Raw genomic sequence first — 24034 nt, 5'->3', positions numbered from 1 at the left:
CACTGACTTCATTACTATGCCCCAGAATACTACTAACAAGGCAGAATACTGACATCCTCCTGACCCAAGCTACATTAAAAGAGGGTCGCTATGGAGGCTGTGCATGTATCACTCATGCACATATTAAGACAAAGAATGCTGCCCGGTGTGGTGGTGCACACTTGTAGTCCCAGCAGTTGGGAGGCAGAGGCACGCAGATCTGTGAGTTCAAGGCAAGTGTGGCCTACATAGTGAGTTCTAGGCTGGAGAGATGGCTCAGCTGTTCTGTTCTTGCAGAAGACCCGAGTTCGAATCCCAGCACCCACACGGCAGCCAGCAACTGTCCGTAACTCCAGTTCCAAGGTATCCAACAGGCTCTTCTGTACTCCACGGGCACTGCACGACACGAGTGCACTCACTTACATGCAGACATAACACTCATACACATAAAATAAAAATAAATATTAAAAAAGATTAAAAAAAAAAGAAAAAAGGAAAAATGGGACACTTAAACTTCTTTTCTCTAAAACTAGTTTTTAATTTTTTAAGTGTTATGCACTACTTTGTAATAAAGAAGATAAACAAGTTCTGGCTTTTACCCAATCATGAACAGGTTTCTGCAAATGGCTGACTTCAATGCACCCCATCACCTGCCTCAACAGACCCGGCCACTCTGATCCAGGCCAGGACTCAACAGCTTCCCTGGCCACATGGATGCCCAAAAGTTCCCCAAATCAATGCAACATAGATGCCTCTCTGCTCTGTACCTGGACAACTGCAAGCACTTCTGGCAGAGTATTCTGGGTGGGAGGCACAGGGGGCAGAAGGCAGAAGAGGTGATGAGCAGGTGCATCAGAAAGCATCTGGAGGTCATTGGGAGAGTTCTGTGGGGTAAAACATGAGTCAATTGGACACACTCCTGTTCTTTATCACAAGGGCCAATTCATAATCAAAAGATGATTGCAGTTCTGTCTTCTCCGAAGTCAAGTGAGGCTAAAAACCAGCAAAGCACCTTTCCATCATCGTGTGTCAAGCTGAGACTCTTCACAATGGCTTCAGTGGGTCTGAGTCTCCAACACCTACTGTCTTCTCAAGCTCTGCTATGAGGCCATGGAGCAGAAGTTATTTAGTGCTATTTCACAGCTGAGAAGTGAATTTTCTCCAGATAAAAGGCTGCTTGCTATTTCAGGGAAAGCTGCCATTACAATTAATGCCAACTCTTGAGGCTTCCATTACAGGCAGTGCATGATAACGCTGTAATACCCACACACTCAAGAAGCATCCTTTCCAACCTATCCCTTAGTTTTGGAATTTCTATGTACTAAACTCAGATTCACTGCTCCTTAGTAACAACTCAACAGTACAAAGCTGGCCTCAGGCCAAGTACCATCCCTGTGTTCCAAGTGCTGATGGCACCTCAGCTTATCAGCTTATTCAACATGTAAGCAATACCAGCACCCTTTAAAATGGGCAGAACTTCCCACCCTCATTCAGCTCCCACTCATGAGCTCCACACAAGAGTTTCACACTGTGTACAAAGCTTGACCAAGCGACACAGGTTATAAAAGGAAGTGCAACCCCTCCAAGACCACTGGACCCCATCAGCTTCAAGACATTCAAATTCAATGGAATAGCCACCATGGCTGCAAAAGGTGTGGGAAGATAAGAGGGCTACTTCCTGCTAAAGAACACGCAAAGGTGAGTTGGTTACCTTGTAATGAGAAGCCACATAGAGGGCCATGAGTCGCTGGAGGAAAACTTCAGAGGCCTTGTGGTAGCAAAAGAGGGTATCTCTATTAACATAATAGCTGGTCTGGAGTTAAGTAACAGAAATAAACCAGAGAACCCAAAACAGGACACACCATAAAAGGTACAGATTTTTCCCAGCCTGGAAATGGAATCCCAATGTCCTAAGCAGAAATGACCTGGAGGAGAACTGAAGAACAAATAGATAATGGGTTGGATTTTTTTGTTTGAAACAAGGTCTCATTACTTGCTTTGGCTGTGAACTCCTGGGTCTGAGCCATAAGGCCCAAGTCTTAGCCTCCTGAATGAGAACAGGGACTATACAGATATATGGCACTACACCCAGCCCCAACCCTCTGAATTCTCACACTGCCCCTCCCTTTGACAGGGCCAGAGAGACCCAGAGGATACAGCTCGCAGGCCTCAGGCAAGGGGCAGCCAGAAACTATGCGAGTGATGTTGAGGCAGTCCAGGCACAGCAGGTCGTTCAACCACTTCTCCACTGCATCCCCAGGGGCATAGCGGATCGACTCCTGGAGGGAAACCTCATGCAAGGTCCTCACTGTTCCCCACAAGTCACATACATACAAGAAGAAACAATTACTAAGCACACATTGTCTAACAGCAAGAATGTTCCACTTTCTCTATGGCACACAATGCCCAGATACCTATGGTTCAAGAACTTAAAATTGGTGATTTTAAGGTGTTTTTGTGAATATTCACTTAACTCAGATACCAAATCCATAGATCACACTAAGTCAATACACTCCTATCTTCGAACAGGACCAGCAAGGGCCCAGGCATGTGACGGCCCAAGTCAAGTTCCTGTCTGGCCACTGGACTGCTGTTCCTCTGAGAAAAGCTATTTCACCTCCCAGGACTCAACCTTTCTACCTGATATGAAGTTCTAGTACTAGCCATGAGGTATGGGGCAAGCAAGGGTCAAGCAAGAATGTCAGAGGAGGCACCTGAGGCCAGTCTGGCTGTTGTAGTGGTCTTGTTCTCAGCAGTGGTGCTGACCTGGCTCTGGGCACTCTGCTGACGAAGCTGCTGAATAAGCTTGAGGGACAGTGAGCGGCCAGTGCCCTCGTAGCTAGGAGAAAGACAAAGGCAGTCAGACACAAAGATCCCAATCCTCTTAAGAGGCCTTGCTCCCTGAGGGCAGTCTTGCTCATCTACTTCCAGTACAGCACACATGTGTCCGGAGAAGAGGACAGCCTGTGGCTTGGCAAGGAACCACTCAGACTTGAGAACTCTTATTTCCTAAATCCTACATACAGGACCTTGATCTGAACTAGAAAATGAGGTTGAAGGGGCTGGAGAGATGGCTCATTTTGGTTAAGAGTACTGGCTGCTCTTGCAGAGGACCTAGGTTCAATTCCCAGCATCCACATGGTGGCTAATAACTATCTGTAACTCCAGTTCCAGAGGATCTGATGCCCTCTTCTGACCTCTGTGGGCACTGCATGACATGGGTGCACTTACATGCAGGCAATATAAAATAAAATAAACATAAAATATTTTAAAAAAAGAAAACGAAGCCTGAAAAGATGATGTAAACAAAGTTCTTAACCTTTGGAACAAAACTAATGGTCAGCTGATGGGAGGCACTATTAGAAGTTGCATGAAGGCCAGGCATGGTGGTACATGCCTTTAATCCCAGCACTTTAGGAGGCAGAGGCAAGCAGATCTCTGTTGTTTAGAAGCCAGCTAGGGCTACATAGTGAGACCCTATCATTTTGTTTTGTTTTTTAAAAAAAGTGATGTAGGTTGGGGAGATGGCTGAATGGGTCAAGTGGGAGGACCTTAGCTTAGATCCCCAGAACCCATGTAAAGCTAGGCATTGTATCATGTGCCTGTAATCCTAGTGCTCCTACAAGTTGAAAGCTGAGACAGGAGAATCCCTGCAAGCTCCAAGAACCAGCTAACCTGGTGTATGCAGCAGCAAACAAGAGACCCTGTCTCAAACAAGGGAGATGTCTAAGATTGACACCTGAGGTCTCTTCTGATCTCCACAGGTGCACCCACACTCTCTCTCTTCAAGGTAAGATTTCTCTACATGAATCTTTTCAATACTGAAGATATATATTTAATGACCTGAAGACTTAATATATTTGTAAAACAGCATATTTACAAAAGTATATAAACCTTATGTTCTTATTCAAAATGAAAAAGTAAAAAATACACAGAAAAAATACACCAGAATTCTAATGGAGGCTATCTCCAGATAGCTGGATTGAGGTAATTTTTCTTTGCATGTGTGCACATGTATGTGTGTGGTACGTGCACATGAGTGTATGGGTGCCTGCACTTGTGCGTGTGTAAGTGAAAGTGGAAATTGACCTTTGTTTTTTTAGGTTAGGCTAACTGACCAATGAGCTCTCAGGATCTACCTGGCTCCCATTAGTTTGGTTTTTTCCTAATTTTTCCATCGCAAGATGAACTAAGTATTTCAAAATTTAAAAAATGCATCATAGCCAGACATGGTGGTGCATAGCTTTAATCCCAGCAGAGGCAGAGGCAGGTGGAGCTCTGTGAATTCAAGGCCAGCATGGTCTACATTGCGAGTTCCAAGCCAGCTGGGGCTACAGAGAAACCCTATCTCAAAAAAACAAACAAAAAACAAAACAAATTTTAAAATTAGTATTTTAATACTGCTGTAGCTATTTTAATATTGTATTTGCATATCCCAAGGTACAGGGCCTTGGTATTGCCACCAGGTGTTTTTTTTTTTAATGTGTATGAGTGTAATGCCTGCATGTATGTAAGTGCACCCATATTGTACAGTGCCCATGGAGGACAGAAGAGGGTGCTGGATCCTCTAGAACTGGAGTTACAAACAGTTGTTAGGTGCCATGTGGGTGGTGGAATTCAAACCCAGGTCTTCTGCAAGAACAGCCAGTACTCTAAACCACTGAGCCATCTCTCCAGGCCCTTGCCATCAAGTATTTTTTAAAACTCCATCGCACTTATACAAAAGAAACATGCATCATCACACACAGGGTTCTTCAGTCTCATGTTGCCTACTTAACACTGGTCCAGAAGAGTAGTGGTTTGTGAAGAGGCAGCTCCTGCTGTAGAAGCCCCAGGAAAGAATGAAGCTGACCCAAGACTCCTACTGTGACTGAACATAGTTTTGCATGCATGCCCATTACATTTTCATTACAAGTCACTTAATCTGCAAGATCCCAGACAGAAGCAAGAGCATGGCCACCCAAGGTGCTTTACCCATTGATGGTGGATGCCATGAAAACGAGGTAAGGCCCAAGCAGGCTCTTCACCAGTGGGAGGGGAATGGCGGCAGCTTCATCAATCACAACAAGCTCAGCCTGGCCCAGCTTCACTGCATCTGCAGGATGGATGTACTGTGGGGAAAGAATATTTAGATGATGTGTGTGGCCATCTACAGCCACAGCCGTTGAGTACCAGTGATCCATCACAAAGTCTACTCTGTCCACTCTCACTGTCCCTTGCTTCACCCCCACCCCCTTCTATTTTTTCTGAGCAGGTCAAGAATGAAATGGGCTTTGAGTTGGATACCTGGGACCAAACACTTCAATCACTAATTATGTGATCCTGTCCCTTCATCTCCCAGAGCCTCATATTCTTTTTCTACAAAATACAGGAAAAGGACTGGCAAGAGGGCTCAGCCATGCAAAACCAAGGGCCCGCGTGTGGATTCTTCCAAAAATATCCCTGTAAAAGATGGGCACGGCACCTAGACCTTGATCCCAGTGCTCAGGAAGAAGAGGCAGGAGGTCTCTGGGGCTTGCTAGACAGACAGACACACACACACCGGGGGGGGGGGGGGGGGGGGGGGAATATCCACTTAATGGCTTCCTGAGGAAAAAATATGTCATGTAAAAGGGCATTTTGCAAACCCTAGCTTATAACACTGATTAACAGTGGCAGCTTTCCTTTCTCTCTTCTGTCTCTAGTATTTTTCCTCAGTCTCCAATTAGGGAGGACAGTGGTAGACGGCACAGCTCTATCTTATAACCCTGGGCTTCTCGGCTAAGTGCTGTGCTCTCTGTCCTAATACCACCAGCCTCCTGTATTGGTAGGCAAATTTCCAGACTCTTCTTGGAGGTTGGGGGAGCAGGGCAAGTTTAACATAGCCCTGGCTGATCCTGAACTTTCTATGTAGCCAGGATGCTCTTGCCCCTACCTCCCAAGTCCAGACTGCTCTTAACACACACTTACACATTCTTAAGCATAGAAACAATCCATTTCTTAGCGCTTTCTGCTGTTTTTAAAAGGCCATAGAGATGTACTATATAGAGGCAATGTGAATTTCACGAGCAATCAATGAACTGCTGAAGTCAACATATAGACAGAAAAGACAAATTGCCTATCTAAGGCTGGACATGGTGGTACATTATCTGTAATTCCAGCACTTAGGAAGTTGAAGGAGCAGGACCTTAAGTTTGAAGCCAACCTGAGGCTACATAGTGAGTTCGAGGTCAGTCAGTTACACAAGGAGACTGTGGCTCAAACAAAACAAAACAACAAAGCCAAGTATGGCCCAAAGTAGTGCTGAGGCAGATGGATGAAGTCAGCCTGGTCTACATAGTCAGTTCCAGCCAGAGCTACACAGTGAGAACCCAGCTGCAAAAGAAGAAGAAAAAAAAGGTGTGATACACACGAGTGGACCCCATACTCAGGGAGCTGAGGTAGAATGGTAAGTTACAAGTCGAACAAAACTCACTGAAGTGTTATATATAATTCCCAGTGCTGGTAAGGACTTAAAGAAGTAAAAATTCAAACAACAAAAAGTGATATGAAATTAACTTGGCATAAGCACTTTAAAGGAGAACTTGGAAAATTCCAGAAAACTAGAAATCTACACATCTAATCTAAAGCCCAACAATTCCACTTCTAGGACAAAAAAAAAAATTTTAATTAGGCATGCCAAAAAAAAAAAAAAAAAAAAAAAAAAATTTTTTTTTAAAAGAAAAAAAAAAAAAAAAAAAAAAAAAAAACAATCCTGATAACTCGTGACACAAATGAATCAATCAGATCTATAGGCTATAGGCTTCAATCTAAACGAACCCTGAAAACAGATGTTGGTGAGCAGATGGGAGGGCCAGCACATCTGGATACATAGTTGACAAGTGGCCAGGCCTGCTTCAGTATTACTGCCGGGCATCTGAGTGGTATCCGGTCTCTATGCTTTCCTATAAGTCTAAAGTGTTTCATCACAGATAAAGACTTTCACTGATTTTTGGCAGACTGCCAGGTAAAGAGGGACCAGCTCTATATACTTCAGAAGGGCCTCATGTCTTGATTCCTAACTAAACAAACATCTCATAAAAGCACAGAAAGTAGACCCCAGGGAACAGTCCTGTTTCAATCTAATAGTCTTTTTCTTCAATCTCCAACCAGAAAGAAGGGCCCTAGGAAGGAACAAATTTATAGTCTTACAAAGCCAAGCCACCTCCTCCACTAATATCCTGAGTCTGCAGACAGAAGGACTATGGTAATAAAAGGACACTGGATAAGAAAATTCAAGAAGCCAGGGATGTGTGGGGCATTTCAGAGAAATGTTTTCTTTCTTTTTTTTTTTCCTCTCTGTCTTTTTTGAGACAATATCTCCCTGTAGACCCAGCTGGCCTGGAATTTTCTATGCAGACCAGGCTGGCCTTGAACTCACAGAGATCTTCCTACCTCTGCTGGGACTGAAGGTGTGTTGTCACCACACCTGAGTTATGTTTTCCATCTTTAATTTGTATATTTTTCCTGAATTTTACCAGTTCCCTGTATTCTCAGAACTAGCAGTTTGCCCCACCCCCAGGCCCACCCCAACCCACACTAACAAGTTTTCTCCTCAGCTGAGGAAATCAGGCAACAGTGGGATGCAATGTGTAGAATGAAAAGACTAGAAAGAGATCTAGTATAAACATTGGTATTGATCATCTGATATAAGGTATACCTTTTTGACAGGACCATCCACTACTTTCACAGGCATATTCAAGGACATAAACTGCCAAGTTCACCTAGCTCACTTCCCAAACTAACTCCAAAAGCAATCAATGAATCCACTCCAGCAAGAGCCTCTACAAGCTTGTCACAGGATGCCTCTTAGAAACTCAACCACACTGAGGCCTTCAGAGAAGTGTAGAGCACTCTGACTTACAGAGTGCTTGAGATTTATGGAACTTTCTGGAAAATACTATTTAAAAAGGAAATAGGGCATTGGCAAAACCACAAAGATCCTGCAGTAACTAAGAAAAATGAGAACTGATGTCAGACCATGATTTTCTTCTCTCAGTATATTCTCAATTCCATTCATTTCATTATTTTAGAGACAAAAGGTGTAGCATCTTTCAATCTTACTACAGACATTTGTTAGTTGGCCTGAATGTTTTCATCACAAAAAGCTGAATCTGGAACAGATTTCTCATATATCACCCTTGCCTTAAGACCAAGCAGTTACATACCACACCCAACACCCATGAGGAAACCCCTCAGAGCCAGATATGTAAGTGCAGTCCTAGTTCACAGCAGAGTCTGAGAACCTCACCTGAATGGTCTGCCTGTGCTCCCGGAAAACATTCACCCTTATCACCGCTTTATTAAACTCAGGATTTAGAGACTGAACAATCTCGTAATCCAGGTGCTCCTGGTAAGGAAAGAGTCAAACCAGTGACAAGTTTTAGAAAGTCATTATTGAGAAAGCAAGCATTCTCAGATCACCTGGGCTTCAATCCAGCACTACAGCAAAAGTCCTTACATTAATTTTCCTACCTGATACTGCAGAGCATCAAATCCTTTAAATACGAATTCAAACAGAGTGTGGAGGTTATCTGGACTTGGGGAGGTAACAAAAATATTAGAGTACCTGTAGAACAAAAGGAGAGGGAGGGTAGTTAAGAAACCAAGAGACTCAGGACTTTTTTTTTCTCTCTCTCTCTTTGAGACAGGGTCTTCCTGTAGCCCCAGCTGGCCTAGAACTCACTATGTAGACCTTGAACTCATAGAGGTCCACCGGCCTCTGCCTCCCAGAGACTCAGGACATTTTAAAGAAGCAATTAAAATTAAGAAATTCCTTTTGGTTGCTCCTGCCACACAGGTGATAAAAGTACTGACACCTTTTGGGAAAAATAGAAAGCAACTGCAGACCTGAGTATTTTTTCACAAGGCAATAAGAACGCATTAACGTGTTGGCAGCAAGTTCTGGCACTATCAACATCAGTGTCAGGAAGTGCTGAAGGGCACTTAGGAAAGTGGCACACTCTCCCCAATCTAAGGTCCTGACAGGAGGGACAGCCTCACACTCATCATTAGCTACACTAAGGTTTTCAAGGTATGAAGTCAGGGAGCTCAATGGGTGCTCAGGCTTAGGCAAGGCCACGACTCTGCCAGCAGCAACTTGCTAGGGATCTTGGTAAGTCACTGGAATTCCCTGGGCCTGGTTTACATACCTATAAAATGCCCACAGAACTATAAGTAGCACCAAGACAGATAATCCATAGGAGACAATGAACTTTAGTCCATGACCATGTTGTAGAGTTGGAAAAGCATCCTTTTGGCAATTACATAAAGATTCCACCCAGGATAAGAACAGAAAGTAGTATCTTACTCAAAGTCTGTTCTTACAAAACCAGACTTCCTATTAATCAAGATCATTAACATCTTCAACTTATACTGTCAGCAAAGCTGGATGGTCACAGACATTCTCAGGCCAAGTTTTAAAGTTTCTCACTCCCAATTCTTTGCTTTTGTTTGTTTCACTTAAGCAGAGAATAAAGGGGCCCTGGTATGTGTTTCTGTACAGTGCGCCTCTCAGTGGCCTGGGGAGCAGTGATGCTGTTTCCAGGCAGGTACCCAAGATCTAGAAAATACACATAGTGAACAGTCCATGATGAGGAACCAGAGGGAACTACTCTGCCAGGTTCCTGACCCAAATCCTGCATCTCACCTCCTTGCTAAGCTCCTAAAGATGGGGAAACTCTTACCCAAATGCCACTGCTCCAGCAATAGCCAATCCCAGGGCTGCAGATTTCCCCCGTCCTCGGGCAGCAGTGAGTGCCACGGTACTCCTTAGGGTCTTCTCTGAGATCCCTTCAATGAATTTCAAGACAGCTTTGGCCTGTGCAAAGGGCAACATTATTAAGTGAGTTCCAAGGAAGGCTCCAGGTTCAGTTTCTTATGACCATCCCCATGGAGAGGTTAGGCTGATGCCACACCTAACCAAAACAGCCAGAAAGCACTGGTCAGCACCTACACGTCTCACTCCCTTGGCTAGCTCATCAGCTTTATCAAGGTCAAAAAATACCAAACAAGGGGCTGGAGAGATGGCTCAGTGGTTAGGAGCACTGGCTGCTCTTGCAGAGGGCCCAGGATGGGTTCCCAGCACCCACTCGGCATCTAATAACTGTCCACAACTCCAATTCCAGATCTGATACCCTCTTCTGGACTCTGCAGGCATTGCATACATGTGGTATACGTACACACATGTAGGCAAAGCACTCATAAAAATAAAAATAAATTTAAAAGATTTTTAATTGTGCATTATGTGGGGAAGGGAAATGTGTGCACATGAGTATAGTTGCCTACCACGGCCAGAAGTGTCAGGTATCCTGGAGCTTGAGGTAAAAGTGGTTATGAGCCTCCTGATGTAGGTGCTTGGAACTGAACTCAGATCCTCTACAAGAACAGCAAGTGTTCTTAACCACTGAACCATCTCTCCATCCCCAAAATACTTTTTAATTAAAAAAAAAAAATGCTTCAGTCTCTCAAGTTTCCATCTCCACTGCAGGCCTCTTCCTCACACTCATAGGTACATGCAACTATTCCTCTACAGCTTCACTTGTAACAAAGGCATCTCAAACTTGAAGTTGGTATCAAATGATCCCCTAAACCTCTGCCTATTATCTTCCCCACCTCAATTTAACCATCAAATTCTCTGTGCCAAACATGTCCTCAAGTTTCTCCCCCAGCCCTGATCCATCAGTAGTTCCCATCAATGACAGCTTCAAGAGAGTCCTCTCCAGTCCTCTCCCACTTGGCTCACTGTCACACTTCCTATGCTTCCTCCATCGTCTTCCTATATCAGCGTACAGCCCACCACAGCCTACAGTCAGCTCAGCAGCCAAAGGATCCTTTCATAAGCCTGGAGATGCCTCTGTAGCTGTGCTGAGAAGACATGTACAAAACCTTCCACTGACCCCATCTCTCATACCACAGCCCTCCCAGTAGCCTGTGACAACTACCCCTCCTCCCAGCTGCTAAGCTTCCCTGCTGGTCCCAAAGCATCCCAACTGTACTCCTACAGGTCTTTGGGTCCTCACCCTCAGAGAGCCATGGGGCTCATTAGGCTTTGTTCAAATATTTCTTCTAATATGCCACCCTTGTACCTAGAACCCTCATAGGGACATACCCTAGTCTTCTTGGCCACCTTTCTTTTTCTCTGGTCTACACAGCACTTTCTACTAAACCATATGATCGGCTAATTTCCTCCATGTACAGTCTGCCTCATCCCACAGCGGACAAACTCTGAGGACATGACCTCATTCACTGCCCAGCATTTAGCAGAGTGCCTGGCACCTGGAGGGGGGAAGGCCAGCGGCACTAAATGGGAGGCACACTACCACTCAGGGCCAAACCTGGATCCCCAGCTTAGATCTGAACTAAGACTAGATCTCCGAGACTGGGAAGAAAGCCATGCCTGTTTAGGCCTGAGGAACATGTCTTGCTCTTGAGGTGGTGACACTAAGATGCAGGCCCAGCTGTATGGATGGAGGTGCTTAGAAAGCCAGAGCCTCTTCAGATGGAAACACTCAAAGGGGATCCAGGTTCTAGTTGTACTAACTTGACCTTTGCTGAACTACATTTCCCTAATTATAGGATAGAGAAATTAACTAGACTACAATATGTTCTATAAGAATTATTCAAAATAAAAGTCTAACAATGAAAAAAAATACAATTAAATAAGTGGAAAGATATGAACAGACTTGATCATCAAAAGGGAAAACAAAATCAGGGATGAGCATCAATCCTCTCACAATAATGTCAATTAAAATAATGACCAGATGTTCCCTATCAGATTAGGAGAGACAAATCTACCTATACTGTAGTCAAGGCAGGCAGAGAATGGCATTCCTGCACTATCGGTAGCTCTAACAACTAGTGGAACACCCACTTTAATGCACACAACCTCTGATCCAGCAACTCCTCTTTCTGAAATTTATCCTAGATATAATGCCACAGATCTATCTACGAATATGTCCTAATGGTAAGAAAGAATTTCTTGAAACAGACTTTTGCTATATTTAACCCAGGCTGGCCTCGGAACCCATGATCCTCCTGTCAGCCATTGGACAAGTGCTGGGATTATAGGCGTGCATTATCACACCTGGCAGTACTGTTTACAACAGCGAAACAACTGGACTCAACCCAAATGTCACTTCTGTAGTTTGCTAACGTGTACCTTTTTGTACTTTACTGGTTTGTTTTGCACACCTTCTCTCCCTTTTTATATATATTTTTTATTATTTTTACTTTTGTGTATGAGTGTATTGCCTACTTGTGTATAAATGCACTGAGAGGTTAGAAGAGGGCGTCAGAGTCCCTGAAACTGGAATTACAAATAGATGGTTGTTAGCTGTCATGTGGGTGCTGGGAATTGAACCCAGGTCCTCTGCCAAGAGCAGCCAGTGCTCTTAACCGCTGAGCCATCTCGCCAGCCCCATCTCTCCTTTTTTTTAAAAAAAAAAAAAAAAGATAGGGTTTCATGTATCCCAAGTTGGCCTTGAATTCACTACGTAACCCACCCAGGATGACTGTGAACTTCTAATTCTCCTGCCTTTAGCTCCCAAGTATTAGGATTACAGGCATGCATCACCATGCCCTGTTTACGCAGTGTGGATAAAGTCCAGGGCTTTGCGCATACTACACAAATACTCTACTGACTTGAGTTACGTCCCCAGCCTCCTTCCCCCCCTTTTATGGGGGAGGAGGGGGGAGTCAAGATTTCACTATGCAATCCAACCTAGCCTGAACACACGGCAATTCTCCTGCTTCACCTTCCCAAGTGCTGGACAAGAGGCACATGCCACCCTTCCAGGACTTTTCTTTAACATACATAACGTAATTCCTAGTGCTGTCACTTCTATTCCTGTCCCTCATTCCCTTTCACGGTGATAAAGAAGGCACCAGGCAGGAATAGTTCAAAACAACTTAGAGGCTGCAATCTGGCCTGCATACAAAACTATGAAGCTTATAATTATGCTTCCAGAATGAAAAGGGAAGCCAGACTAATTAGAACTCAGTCCTGAGTGGCACTTGTCACTCAGCTGTTGTCTATCAGGAGGGAAGAGTCCTGGGCTTCATACCTGACCAAGGCTGGGCCAGAACTCTGAATATATCTTGCAGCTTGAAGGCCTTGGGACTATGCTAATCAGTACCCACCCTGGCCCAGAAGCCACTGGAGAAGCCAAGTTTACCACCTGTTCACCTCAACAGACACAGAAATATCTTGGTAATTCCCACCCAAAATGCTGTTAGCACACCCTCACATCAGGTTTACATTGGAACAGATATCAGTAAAAGAGGCCTGAAATTTTCCTCTCTCTTCTATATAAGTTCTAGGCATCAATTTAACTGAAATTAAGAACACATCCTCTCGGATAGGCTAAGGCTGAGATCCCAGCAGACAGCCTGAGAGGGTGGGCTCCAACCTCCATCACTGTAGCAGCTGTGATCCCAGCACACCACCAGAGAGTGCTGGGTCTGGCCTCCCTCTGGCATAGGGGCTAAGAACACAGGGGACTGCCTGAGAGCGTCCAGATCCTGCCTCCATGTGGTGATAAGAATTATGCAATTTGGGAGTCTTTTAGATAGAGGGGTACTCCAATTGCCTCATCCTGCATCCCTGTTCAACATGGAACCCAGAGCAGTCTGCGTCCCAATTCCCTATCCGCAAGTTGGGTAACCTCTTCAGAGGATGGTGTGATAAGAATAGGAGGTAGGAATTGGCTAGGCAGTTAGGGTAAAAAGACCCCAAAGAAAAGTAGCCAGTTTCTTGGCTTAAACTCACAATGTCCTTGGGCCTCTTTGCAACATACTCCATTCCGAAGGCCAAAAATGTCAAAAGTATTTGGAAGCTTTTATCTAATCAAAAGATTTTAGGGTTACCTCTTCAGAGGGGGGAATATTAGAGTAGCCAAAAGCCCCATAAAAAAATAAAAGAGGGGCTGGAGAGATGGCTCAGCGGTTAAGAGCACTGACTGCTCTTGCAGAGGACCCGGGTTTGATTCCCAGCACCCACATGGTGGCTGCAAACCATCCCTAACTCCAGTCCCAGGAGAATCTGAAGCCCTCTTCTGAACTCTGCCACACGGCATGACACGGGTACACTCACATAAATGTGAGCAATGCACTCATGCACATGAAATAAAAAAAATAAAATATTAAACGAAAGAAAGAGTACATGAAGTTATCAGAAAAAAGTGATGGGGAGATATGGGAGGAGTCCTCTTTAATCTCTCCCTCTCTCCAGACTACCACTCACTGGCTATGTTTGTGAGCCCAAACAACACAGAACGGCCTTGATGTTGTGGAGCATGCAAGAATGTGAGCCAGAAAAAGGCCCCACTCCCAGGAGGAGTGAACATGTCCTAACCTGGGTCCGGTTGCTTTTTAAATATTTATAATTTTTTTATTTTATGTGTATGCATGTATTGCCTCGCATGTAGGTAAGTGCACCCATGTGGTACAATGCCCACGGAGGACAGAAGAGGCTGCCATGTGGGTGCTGGGATATGAACCCAGATCCTCTGCAAGAGTAGTCAGTTGCTTTCTAAGTATGCAGGAAGTCTTACCCCTGCACTGTCAACATTAGGGTGGGGAAGTTCTGAATTCACACATACCTGGTCTAGTGTCTTGCAGCAGTCCACCAACACACCAACAGGCTGAGTGTCCTGTAGGCTCTCTTTCAACTCCTGAAGCTCCAGAGCAGAAGGACTGAGATTCTCATCCTACCAGCAAAAGGAGGAGGTTTGCCCCAGCATAGGTGATCATGTGGAAATTACACCTTTACCCTAGCAGATCCTTGTTCCCCTCACCCAGACTCACCGGAGCCTGTGGAGGTAAGGCCTCAATGGTGGCCACATGGGAGGAGATGGGCAGAATGTTGAGCTGGTCGTCAATGACCAGACACTTCTTACAAGATGCCAGAGAGAGAATAAACCTGAGGGAAAAAGCCACTGCAGTGAGGGGATGGGGAGGGCAGGCAATGCCTACATGAATGTAAGATTTCTTCAGGAAAATCATTCATCTCCAAGTCTCAGAACTGAGCTGGAGAGCAGTGAGATGTTTCAGCCTCTTCTGTAAGTCACCTGAACAAGCTTATAAGGCAATCAGGAAAACCCAGAACCCAAGGATCTCTACTGTGAACAATCACCATCGCTCCTGGGTCATTTAGCCTATCCCCCATCCAAAGCTCCTTAGCAATAAGGCAGTTCTGACTTCAAACCCCAAGCCATCCCAAGCCGTATACGCATGCCAGTCACACAGGGAAACAAACACATACACAAATAAATTTACCTGTCACAAAAAGAAAGCTCCATCAAAAAAAAAGTAACATACATTGCCAGGTGTGGTGGCTCACGCCTTTAGTCCCAGCACTTGGGAAGCAGAGGCAGGCAGATCTCTGTGAGTTCCAGGCCAGCCTGGTCTACATAGTGAGTTCCAAGCCAGCTGGAGCTACAGGGAAATAATCCTGTCTCAAAAAGACAAAAAAACAGAAAACAAAAAAAACAAAAAGGAACATATTTCTTGCATAAAGGAAAATAAAACATGACTTATTTATACAGTTCAAACATCTTCCATACATGCTTGCAAGAAAAGAGCCTCAGGGCTAGAGAGATGGCTCAGTGGTTTCAGACTGCTTGCTGCTCTTCCAGGGCACTTGAGTTGGGTTCCTCAGGTGGCACAAACAACAACCTAGACTCCAGCTCCAGGAAATCCAATGCCCTCTTCTGGCCTCTGACAGCACCAGCACACATATGCACATTCACACAATGTACACAAACAAAATCTTTTTTTAAAAAAGGCGGGGGGGGGGGATGGGACGGACGACTGAAAAGATGGTTTAGTGGTTAAGAGCACTGGCTGCTCTTGCAGAGGCCCCAGGTTCGGTTCCCAGTATTTACATGACAGCTAACAACCATTCCTAACTCCAGTTCCAGGGGAATTCGACACCCTCTTCTGACCTCTGAGAGCATTATACGACATAGGTACACTTAAACACATGCAGGTAACATACTCATACACATAAAAGAGCCTCATTTCTATGCTCACAGGCTTCTGTTCTAGTGGTGAGCACACTCCTTCTGCCCTCATTCTACTCAAAGCATCACAGGTTGTTCAAGCAAGAAAGAACCTAGGCTCACTAAGGCCAAGAGAATTTTTTCTTAAATATTGCAGTGTTACCCTCAAGAAAGGTAACTTTATTAAAATAAAGGACATAGGTAACAGAGAACTTGGCATCACCAGCACAGGAACATTATCCCTTGATAAACTATTAGAAGTTAAGATTTTTGGCTTGCTTTATCTTCCAAGGAGATGATCAGTCTTGCATTTCATCATCACTTGCCCCTCCTTAAGATTTACTCTTGAAAACTGTACCTCATTTCCAGGAAAGAATTTCTAAACCTCAGCAGTACTGACATTTGGGACTGGAGAGTTCTTTGTCACGGAGGCTGTGCTGTACACTGGGGGTTTTCAGGAACACCCCTGGCTTCTGAGTCCTCAAGCCAGTGGCACCCTACCCCACCATCCTCAGAGTCATGGTGGTCAAAATATATGATGCTCCTAAATCTTCCTAGAGGACAAAGAGATACTCCCAGCAAAAACTACTGATACCAAAGCTTCAAGTGTTTAACAGGTTTCACAGGTTACTAACTGGTGGTCCTTAAAAGAAGGAGCTCTGTGGTAAAATAAATGTGGGAAACAGTTAAATGGGTCCTAGCTACTAAAAGGCATTTCAGAGGCTCCAACAAACTAACGTGAGTCTTCACAAAGGAAAAGTGAAAGCATTTCCCAGGCTCATCTAACCAGAAAACTCTACCGGCATGAGGTCCCTCTCAAAGACTAGAGTTCTGGGAGATGTACCTTCTGGGAAACGGTAACCCAGATAAACCAACCCTTTGAAAGAAGAATACACTAAAAGCCAAAGAAGAGAGGGAGCAGTTAGGCCACCAAACCAGCCAGCAGCAAGACAGAGTGCAACCTGTCCTGGTTCCAACCTCTCAGCCCTGCACTGCACCAGCTAGTTTCACAGGTGTAGCTGCTGCCAGAATCTCACTGTTAGCTGGTAGTGTGGTACACACCTGTAAATCTAGCACTTGAGAGGCCAAGGCAAGTGGGTCCCAAGTTTGAGGCCAGTGTAAGATACATAGTGAGACCCTGTTTCAAAACTAAACAAACTTCACTATTTCGGAAGCCTGTACTACATCTTTCTAATACAAAAACAAAGCTCTCAGTAGAGTCCAAGATAACCATTTCTCCCCTTCTGACTGGACCTATAAACTTACCTCTCATTAAACCTTCCCACCACATCTTGATGGGCCTCAGTCCTGTATCTGGAATGCACATCCTAAGAAAGCAAGATAACATCCATTGAAAAAAATCTTCTGAAAAGCAACATGAAGTTCTATCTGAGAAGACATCAGTATATCTGCTAGAAATAAAATCCCCTCCTACCTGCTGTACTGGGACTGCATCAGACACCAGTGCATGAACTGGCCAGATGCTCTGCACTGGGACTGGGTCAGACACCAGTGCAAGGTTTCCTGCCCCAGTAACCTCCTCACCTCATGATTGATGCTTCCCTCATTTCATCCAGCAGTATAACTCAGTTAAATGTACAGGCCAACCAGGGTATGTACACGTACACCCTGTGTACACGCACACAGGGTATACAATGGTGAATTAACATGAATCTGTTTGCAAGGAGCTTAGAGTCTAACGGCTAAAGGTAAATGAGATTATTATTTTCAAATGCTACAAATGAATAGGGTATGGTGGGAGGAATGAGGAGACCCAATGATTTAAGGCGGTCAGGGAGGGCTTTCCAGAGATGATAAGCTGAGACTGGAAACAGAAGCAGGTATCCGAGAGAGAGCGAATAAATAATGTCAACACAGTCATTCACTCACAAATATGTAATGAGTGCTTCATACATGCCAAGTGAATAAAATTAAGTCCCTGCTCTCATAAAGTTTAGCAATTGGTACAAAGGATGGGCAGAATAAAATAAGTGACATTGGGTAGTAGGTGCTTTGAAGAAACATGAAGCAGGTTAACAAGCCACAGATGGAGTCCCCTGCTCTAAAAAGGGTATGATGGCTAGTCATGGTGGCTTACACCTGGAATCCCAGCAAGTTGGAGAAGGAAGATAAGGGGTTCAAGGCCATCCCTAGCTACATCGTGAGTATGAGAGCAACCTGGGATACAAGAGACCCTGTCTCACAAGCCAAACTAAATAAACATCTATAAATAAATAAATAAATACATAAAGTGTGAAGAAAAATCACAATGATGAGGGGATACTGGAGCAAGAATTCAAGTCATGCAGATATTCAGGGGAAGTACATTGCAGAACACATATAAAGTGCAATAGCCTTGGAATGAGAGTCCCGGGCATGTCTGAAGGATCAGAGGCTGCAGTGGCAGGTGATGGTAGGAGTGGGAGTGAAGCAGCCTCACCAGAAACACAGTTCGTCAGATTCCAAGGCTGGTCCTAACACCATTCCTGAGTTACTAGGCTCTGGGTATGACTTAAAGCCTGACCCTCAGAAGAGCAACCAATAAGAGTCAGCAGACTAGCTCTACACCAGGTTTTGCTACCCGCTCTCCACAGGTGGTGAGGGGTAGACCTAGCACCCATAGTTGAAATTCTTGCCAGACTCAAAGTAGAACTAACAAATGTTACTGTGGTCCCTTGGAAGATGAAGGCCAATGAGGAGATCTGCACATTGTCCCTCGGTGCAAAACACAAATTTAGCCCGTGGTGGTGCACACCTATAATCCCAGAGCTCAGGAGGCCGAGGCAGGAAGAAGGGTTCAAGGTCCGTCTAGACTACAAAGTGAGATCTTGTCTTATAGAACAGAACAAAAACAAAAAAGCTGCATGTATCCCAATCTTATCAGTGTAGAATTGCAAATGCCTCAAAACAAATGTGAAAGTTAGAAGTTCCTAGTCATATGTGGAGCTCCCAAGATCCACTTGCAGAGATGGTAAAGTCAAAGAGCTTCAGTCAGAGGCCATGCAGACCACTCGGTGAAGGTGCCCACCAGGAAATTAACAGAAGCAAACTAGAGCAAAAACAGACTGCTTTGAATGAAGTTTAAAAAGCACTCTTACCATGGTCATTGTGTACAACTGCTTAAGTGAGTTCATGGTCCGTAGGAGGATAACCACCAGCCCACCGCCTTCTACTGTTTCTACAGTTCTGGCAAGCAAGTTCGGAGTTAAGGCTTCGAAATCCTAGGAGACAAAGGCCTTAGATAGGGCTAGTTACACAAACAGCACTTCTAGGATACTTAACCAAGGATCAAATGATAAGGCAACTAGGGCTTCAGAACATAAAACAAAACCATCTTTCCCACACCTGCTCACAGAAAAATTCTTGTAGCCTGACTTAAAGGGACCGCAGGAGATAGCCCAGCCTCAGGGTAGATCTGGTAATTGTATGTTAAAAATGTTTCTACTATTCTAATAAAATCCCATTTAGAGCCAGGCATGTGGCATACGTCTTTAATCTCAGCACTTGGGAGGCAGGGGTAGGCAGTTATCTGCAAGTTCCAGGTCAGCTTGGACAACAGGGAGACCCTGACTCAAAAAACCAAAGCAAAACAAAACAAAAATCCTATTTAGAAGCAAGTCTTCCAAACTTCACTGATTTACACTCAAATTTCAGAAACATCCTATATTCATTTCCTGAATATGAATGTGTATAGATTCAATCTGACAAAATTAAACTACACCACATGGGGGAGCTCCTGCCCAAAAAAGCCATCATGCCAACAACTGGTAGCAGCTGGGGCAGAACACACCTATCAATTAGTGAGGAAGCCAAAGGATTCCCCAAAAGTGGAGATTGAGGCAAAATGTTCTTTCTTGCCTCGCAGATGGGCTGGAAGCCAACAGCACACAAAACAACTCACTAGAAATGCAAAAAGAAAAAACTGAGGACTTCCATTCTTGAGCTCATTTTTAATTTACATTTTGTGAGGCATTTTATAATTTACATACTCATGTTCACAGTAAGTGAATATAACAAATACAAGGACGTACGGACTTGTGTGCAAACTTTTTTTTTTAATCATTTTAAAAGGAGCTAGAGTCACAGGTATCAAATATTCAAATTCTGTAATAAAGAACACAGAACTGAAAACAAAAATGAAAACCATGGTTAACTGACTTGCCTGGCAAGAGGAGAAATTCAACAAACTGTTGTTCTCGAAAGGGAAATAAGGGGTCTTTAAGGGCTAGAAAGTGGGTGGGGGAGCTTGCGGAGTCATGTTGCTCAGAAAAGGATGTGAGTGGCTTGCAGGTCAGGTGTATACAATTGGGACCAAGACTCACAAGAGCCTTTAGCAAATGTCAGCAAGGACCTGGGATTCTAGAGCCATTCCAAGTTCCCACTACTGGGGGGTGGGGGGGAATTTGTTTGTTTCCTTTTAAAAGACAGAATCTCACTAGGTAGCCCAGACTGGCCTCAAATTCATAATCCTCCTGCACCCCAAGGTCTGAGACTATAGGCAACACTAGCCAATACTTGCTTTAACAGCTTTAGTGGATCAGAACAAACTGTGATGGTATCTGCCATTTCTAGACAAGTGCAGAAAACGTGTATAGGGTGAGTAACCCAGTTTCCTTTACAAAGTGGTCACATTTTCCACTAGTAATACTTGGGGCAGGGGAGAGGTGCTACATGTGAAACTCCTCTTACTGTATTCTTCTTCTCACTGGGGAAGTAAGCAGTCCAAGTCCCCTCCCCAGACCTCTGCAGTGCCCAGGTTAGACGAAGTCACCCACCTGGAGGACACACATGCCAAAAGTATTGCCCAGGATCTTGTGGGTTTCATTGTAGTAGCAGTAGCGAATGTTGGTAGCTGCGACAAAGAGCTCGAAGGGGTCATCTTGCTTTATGTTCAAGGTTCCGCTCTTTATTTTCTTCTGTAACTGCCGCATTCTCTTCTTCCGGTGACTGTAATAACCCCAGCTCATGACAGTCAGTTAACCAGAGGCAAGAGGGGAGAGGCTCAGTGATCCCCTCAGGCCTGCAGAGCTATTGGAAACTTGGGAGGGGAGGCTGTCTCCTTCACTTTTAAAGGGAAAAAAGTAGAGAAGCACTGTAATGCAGTGGGTTAAGATAGGGCTTGTGGGCCAGTAAGCTGGTTCAGTGGCTAATGGCACTCTCCATGCAAGCCTGACAACGCATGTTCAATCCCTAGATACTACATAAAGGTGGAAAGAAAAAACTGACTTCACAAAATGGTCCTCTAACTTCCACACAACCTCTGACCCACACATGTGTGTGTGCGCGCGCGCACACACACACACACTTTGGAGTAGGTAATGAGCATGTACAAACTATTCCACTCTTATGCTGTGACCTTAGGCAGATATCTTACTTTGAGATGAGCAACAGAAGCAGCTAAACCTCCTATTTGGTCACAACTAAAGCGTAAAACCAAGCCTAGGTGGCTTCGTTACCTTAGGTCTGAAAATAATGCTTCCACTACACTGTGCTGCTCCCCGAAGAGCCTGGGAAAGGTGAGGTGCTGACAGGTTACTACATTCATGTTTCTTAGACAACTTAATCTACTGCCCTGTCCAGAGTGTTGGGGTAATGTTCTCAAAAATAGTTCTTCTCTAAGAAAGTAATGATAAAAAGACTGGGGTGGGAGCTAGACATCCCTGAGAAATTCCTGAACCAGTCCTGGTGCTAAAGCCCCAAGAGCCAACTGCCACTTATTTGTGCTTTACAAGACAACCTAAGAGCTCCAGAATGGTGGTGGCTTCCAGCTGTGAACTTTAAAACAGCTTCTGTTACCAGCCTGGAACTAGCCTAGCAGGCTAGGCTGGCTAACCAGTGACCACGAGGGATCCAACTGCCTCTGCCCTTTTCAGCAGGGGTTGAGGGGGGGTGTTTTCAACTACCTGTCACCTTGCCTGGCTTTTTTAAAAACACAGGTTATGAGGGTGATACTTATGTCATCATGCTTACAAGGCAAACCAAACACTTTACCAGCTGAGCTACACCCCAGCCCTAGCTGAGGAGAATTTTACAACTCCACTCTAACCAAGAACCAAGACCCTTCCCAAGGACCAAGAAGGGTTTCTACTTTCTATGTGACCTGGATGAGGTCCTCCTTCTGGCTCCCTTCTTAAGCCCTTGATTTCTAAGGCACTGTTGTGAAGATCAACAGTGTTTCTTGTGCTGGGAAAGACATAAGAGGTACAGAACAAATTCCCCAACCTCCTTCGTTTTTTGGCTGCCTGATTTCACACCAATCTCACATCTACTAAACAAAAAACACTGTGAGTCAGAAGCCTCAAACAAAATTCTAAGATAGGCAGCTAGCCTCATTCTCCTTCTGTTTTAAAAATCTATGAAGGGGCTGGAGAGATGGCTCAATTATTAAGAGCACTCGCTGCTCTTGCAGAAGTTCAATTCCCAGCACTGACATCAAGCAGCTCACAACCACCTATAACTTAAGTTCCAAGGAAATCTAAAACCCTCTCTCACCTTTGCGGCCTCCTGTATGCATATGGCGCAAATACAGACAAGCAGGCACATACACATAAATTTTTCAAAAATTATTTCAGTAGGGCATGGTGACAAATGCCTTTAGCATTCAGGAGGAAGAGGCAGACAGATCTCTGGGAGATAGAGGACAGCCTGCTCTACATAGGGAGTTCCAGGCCAAAAGACCCTGTCTCAAAAATCCAAAAACAAAGAAAAAAAAATTGTTTTAAATGCATGGATCTGGGGCCATAGGTAGCTCAGTGAAAGAGCATGTGCTTTCGCGTGCTTGGTAGAAACGAGGCATGGGTTTAGTCCTTAGCATCCTCAAGAAACGAACAGGAATGCTAACCTGTTCAATTATGTAGCACAATAAAAATATCAATTATGGCTCAAAGTTACACGCCCAGGATACCTACCTAAGGATGTCTATGTGGTAAGATTATGGGTGCTTCTTATTTTCATCTTTGTGTTTTCTGCATTTCCAATGTAAAATATTTTTTTAACTTCTTTACAAGATCAAATTACTGAAAAAAAATCTGGTTACTTTTAAGCAGAATAAAGGTTCTTTAAGATAACTTTTAGAATCTGTTACAATAAACCCAACTCTACAAATATTAACTTAGTACCTGACACAACATGGTAGATAATTCAAAAGAAAGAAAATAGGGTCAAGCCAGGTGTCTCGGCACTTGGGAGACAGAAGCAGGTGGATCTCTCTGAGTTCAAAGCCAGCCTGGTGTGCCTGGTGATTTCCGGGCCAGCTGGGGCTACAGGGAGACCCTGTCTCAAAAAGACCAAAAAGAAAAGAAAACCGGGTCAGTGCTGGCTCAGCAGGTAGAAGAGCTTGCCATGCAAACCTAAGAGTGATCCCCAGGTTCCACAGTGGAAGGAAAGAACTGACTCCCAAAGGATGTCGTCTGGCTAACACGTGTGCTATGACACATCCATGCCCATCATTTTACCTACACACATACACACAATACAAACACACAATGATAATAATAAATAAAATAATTTTGAAGTGAGAAAACAGAAAATGAGAGAAAACATCTAACAAAATGAGCTTTATCACCTGGAAGGAAAACAAAAAAAAAACAAAAAACAAAAAGGTATCCAAGTCACAGCAGTGCTGCAACCCTGGAGGAGACTCCAAGTATGGCTGAGGCGCTCAAGAAAAAGCTTCATGGGGGCTGGAGACATGGCTCAGTGGTTAAGAGCACTGACTGCTCTTGCAGAGAACCCAGGTTCAATTCCCAATACCCACATGGTGGCTAACAACCATCTTTAGCTCCAGTTCCAGGGAATCTGATTCCTCCTTTCTGACCTCTGTGGGCACTGCACGACATGGGTGTACTTACACGTGTGCAGGCTCATACACATAAAAATAATAAATAAAATATTAGTCCCAGCACTTAGGAGGCAGAGGCAGGCGGATCTTTGTGAGTTCAAGGCCAGCCTGGTCTACATAGCAAGTTCAGGTCAGCTGGAACTACAGGGAGACCCTGTCTCAAAAAAGACGAAAGGAAAGGAAGAAAAGGAAGGAA

The 24034-nt window shown here is 44.4% G+C and overlaps 1 protein-coding gene across 2 annotated transcripts in view; it reads right to left on the bottom strand.

The window, feature by feature from the left end:
• The window catches only part of Nat10 (N-acetyltransferase 10), a 41184-nt gene that overhangs the window by 11329 nt on the left and 5821 nt on the right, over window positions 1-24034 (bottom strand). For both annotated transcript variants that reach the window (XM_008852358.3, XM_029555695.1), the window contains 13 exons: window positions 20774-20945; window positions 19097-19219; window positions 17265-17326; window positions 14803-14917; window positions 14598-14705; window positions 9684-9817; window positions 8473-8566; window positions 8249-8347; window positions 4954-5090; window positions 2694-2818; window positions 2137-2287; window positions 1691-1787; window positions 747-863 (listed from right to left, as the gene is read on the bottom strand). In XM_008852358.3, coding sequence (XP_008850580.1) covers window positions 747-863; window positions 1691-1787; window positions 2137-2287; window positions 2694-2818; window positions 4954-5090; window positions 8249-8347; window positions 8473-8566; window positions 9684-9817; window positions 14598-14705; window positions 14803-14917; window positions 17265-17326; window positions 19097-19219; window positions 20774-20945 — 1534 coding nt within the window. The remainder of the gene's footprint in view (window positions 1-746; window positions 864-1690; window positions 1788-2136; window positions 2288-2693; window positions 2819-4953; window positions 5091-8248; window positions 8348-8472; window positions 8567-9683; window positions 9818-14597; window positions 14706-14802; window positions 14918-17264; window positions 17327-19096; window positions 19220-20773; window positions 20946-24034) is intronic.

Source organism: Nannospalax galili, unplaced genomic scaffold (genome assembly GCF_000622305.1).
Source record: "Nannospalax galili isolate Female #2095 unplaced genomic scaffold, S.galili_v1.0 scaffold126, whole genome shotgun sequence".
Taxonomy (NCBI): Eukaryota; Metazoa; Chordata; class Mammalia; order Rodentia; family Spalacidae; genus Nannospalax; species Nannospalax galili.
The sequence above is the reverse complement of the archived record's forward strand: the minus strand, read 5'-3'. Positions and strand labels throughout refer to the sequence as shown.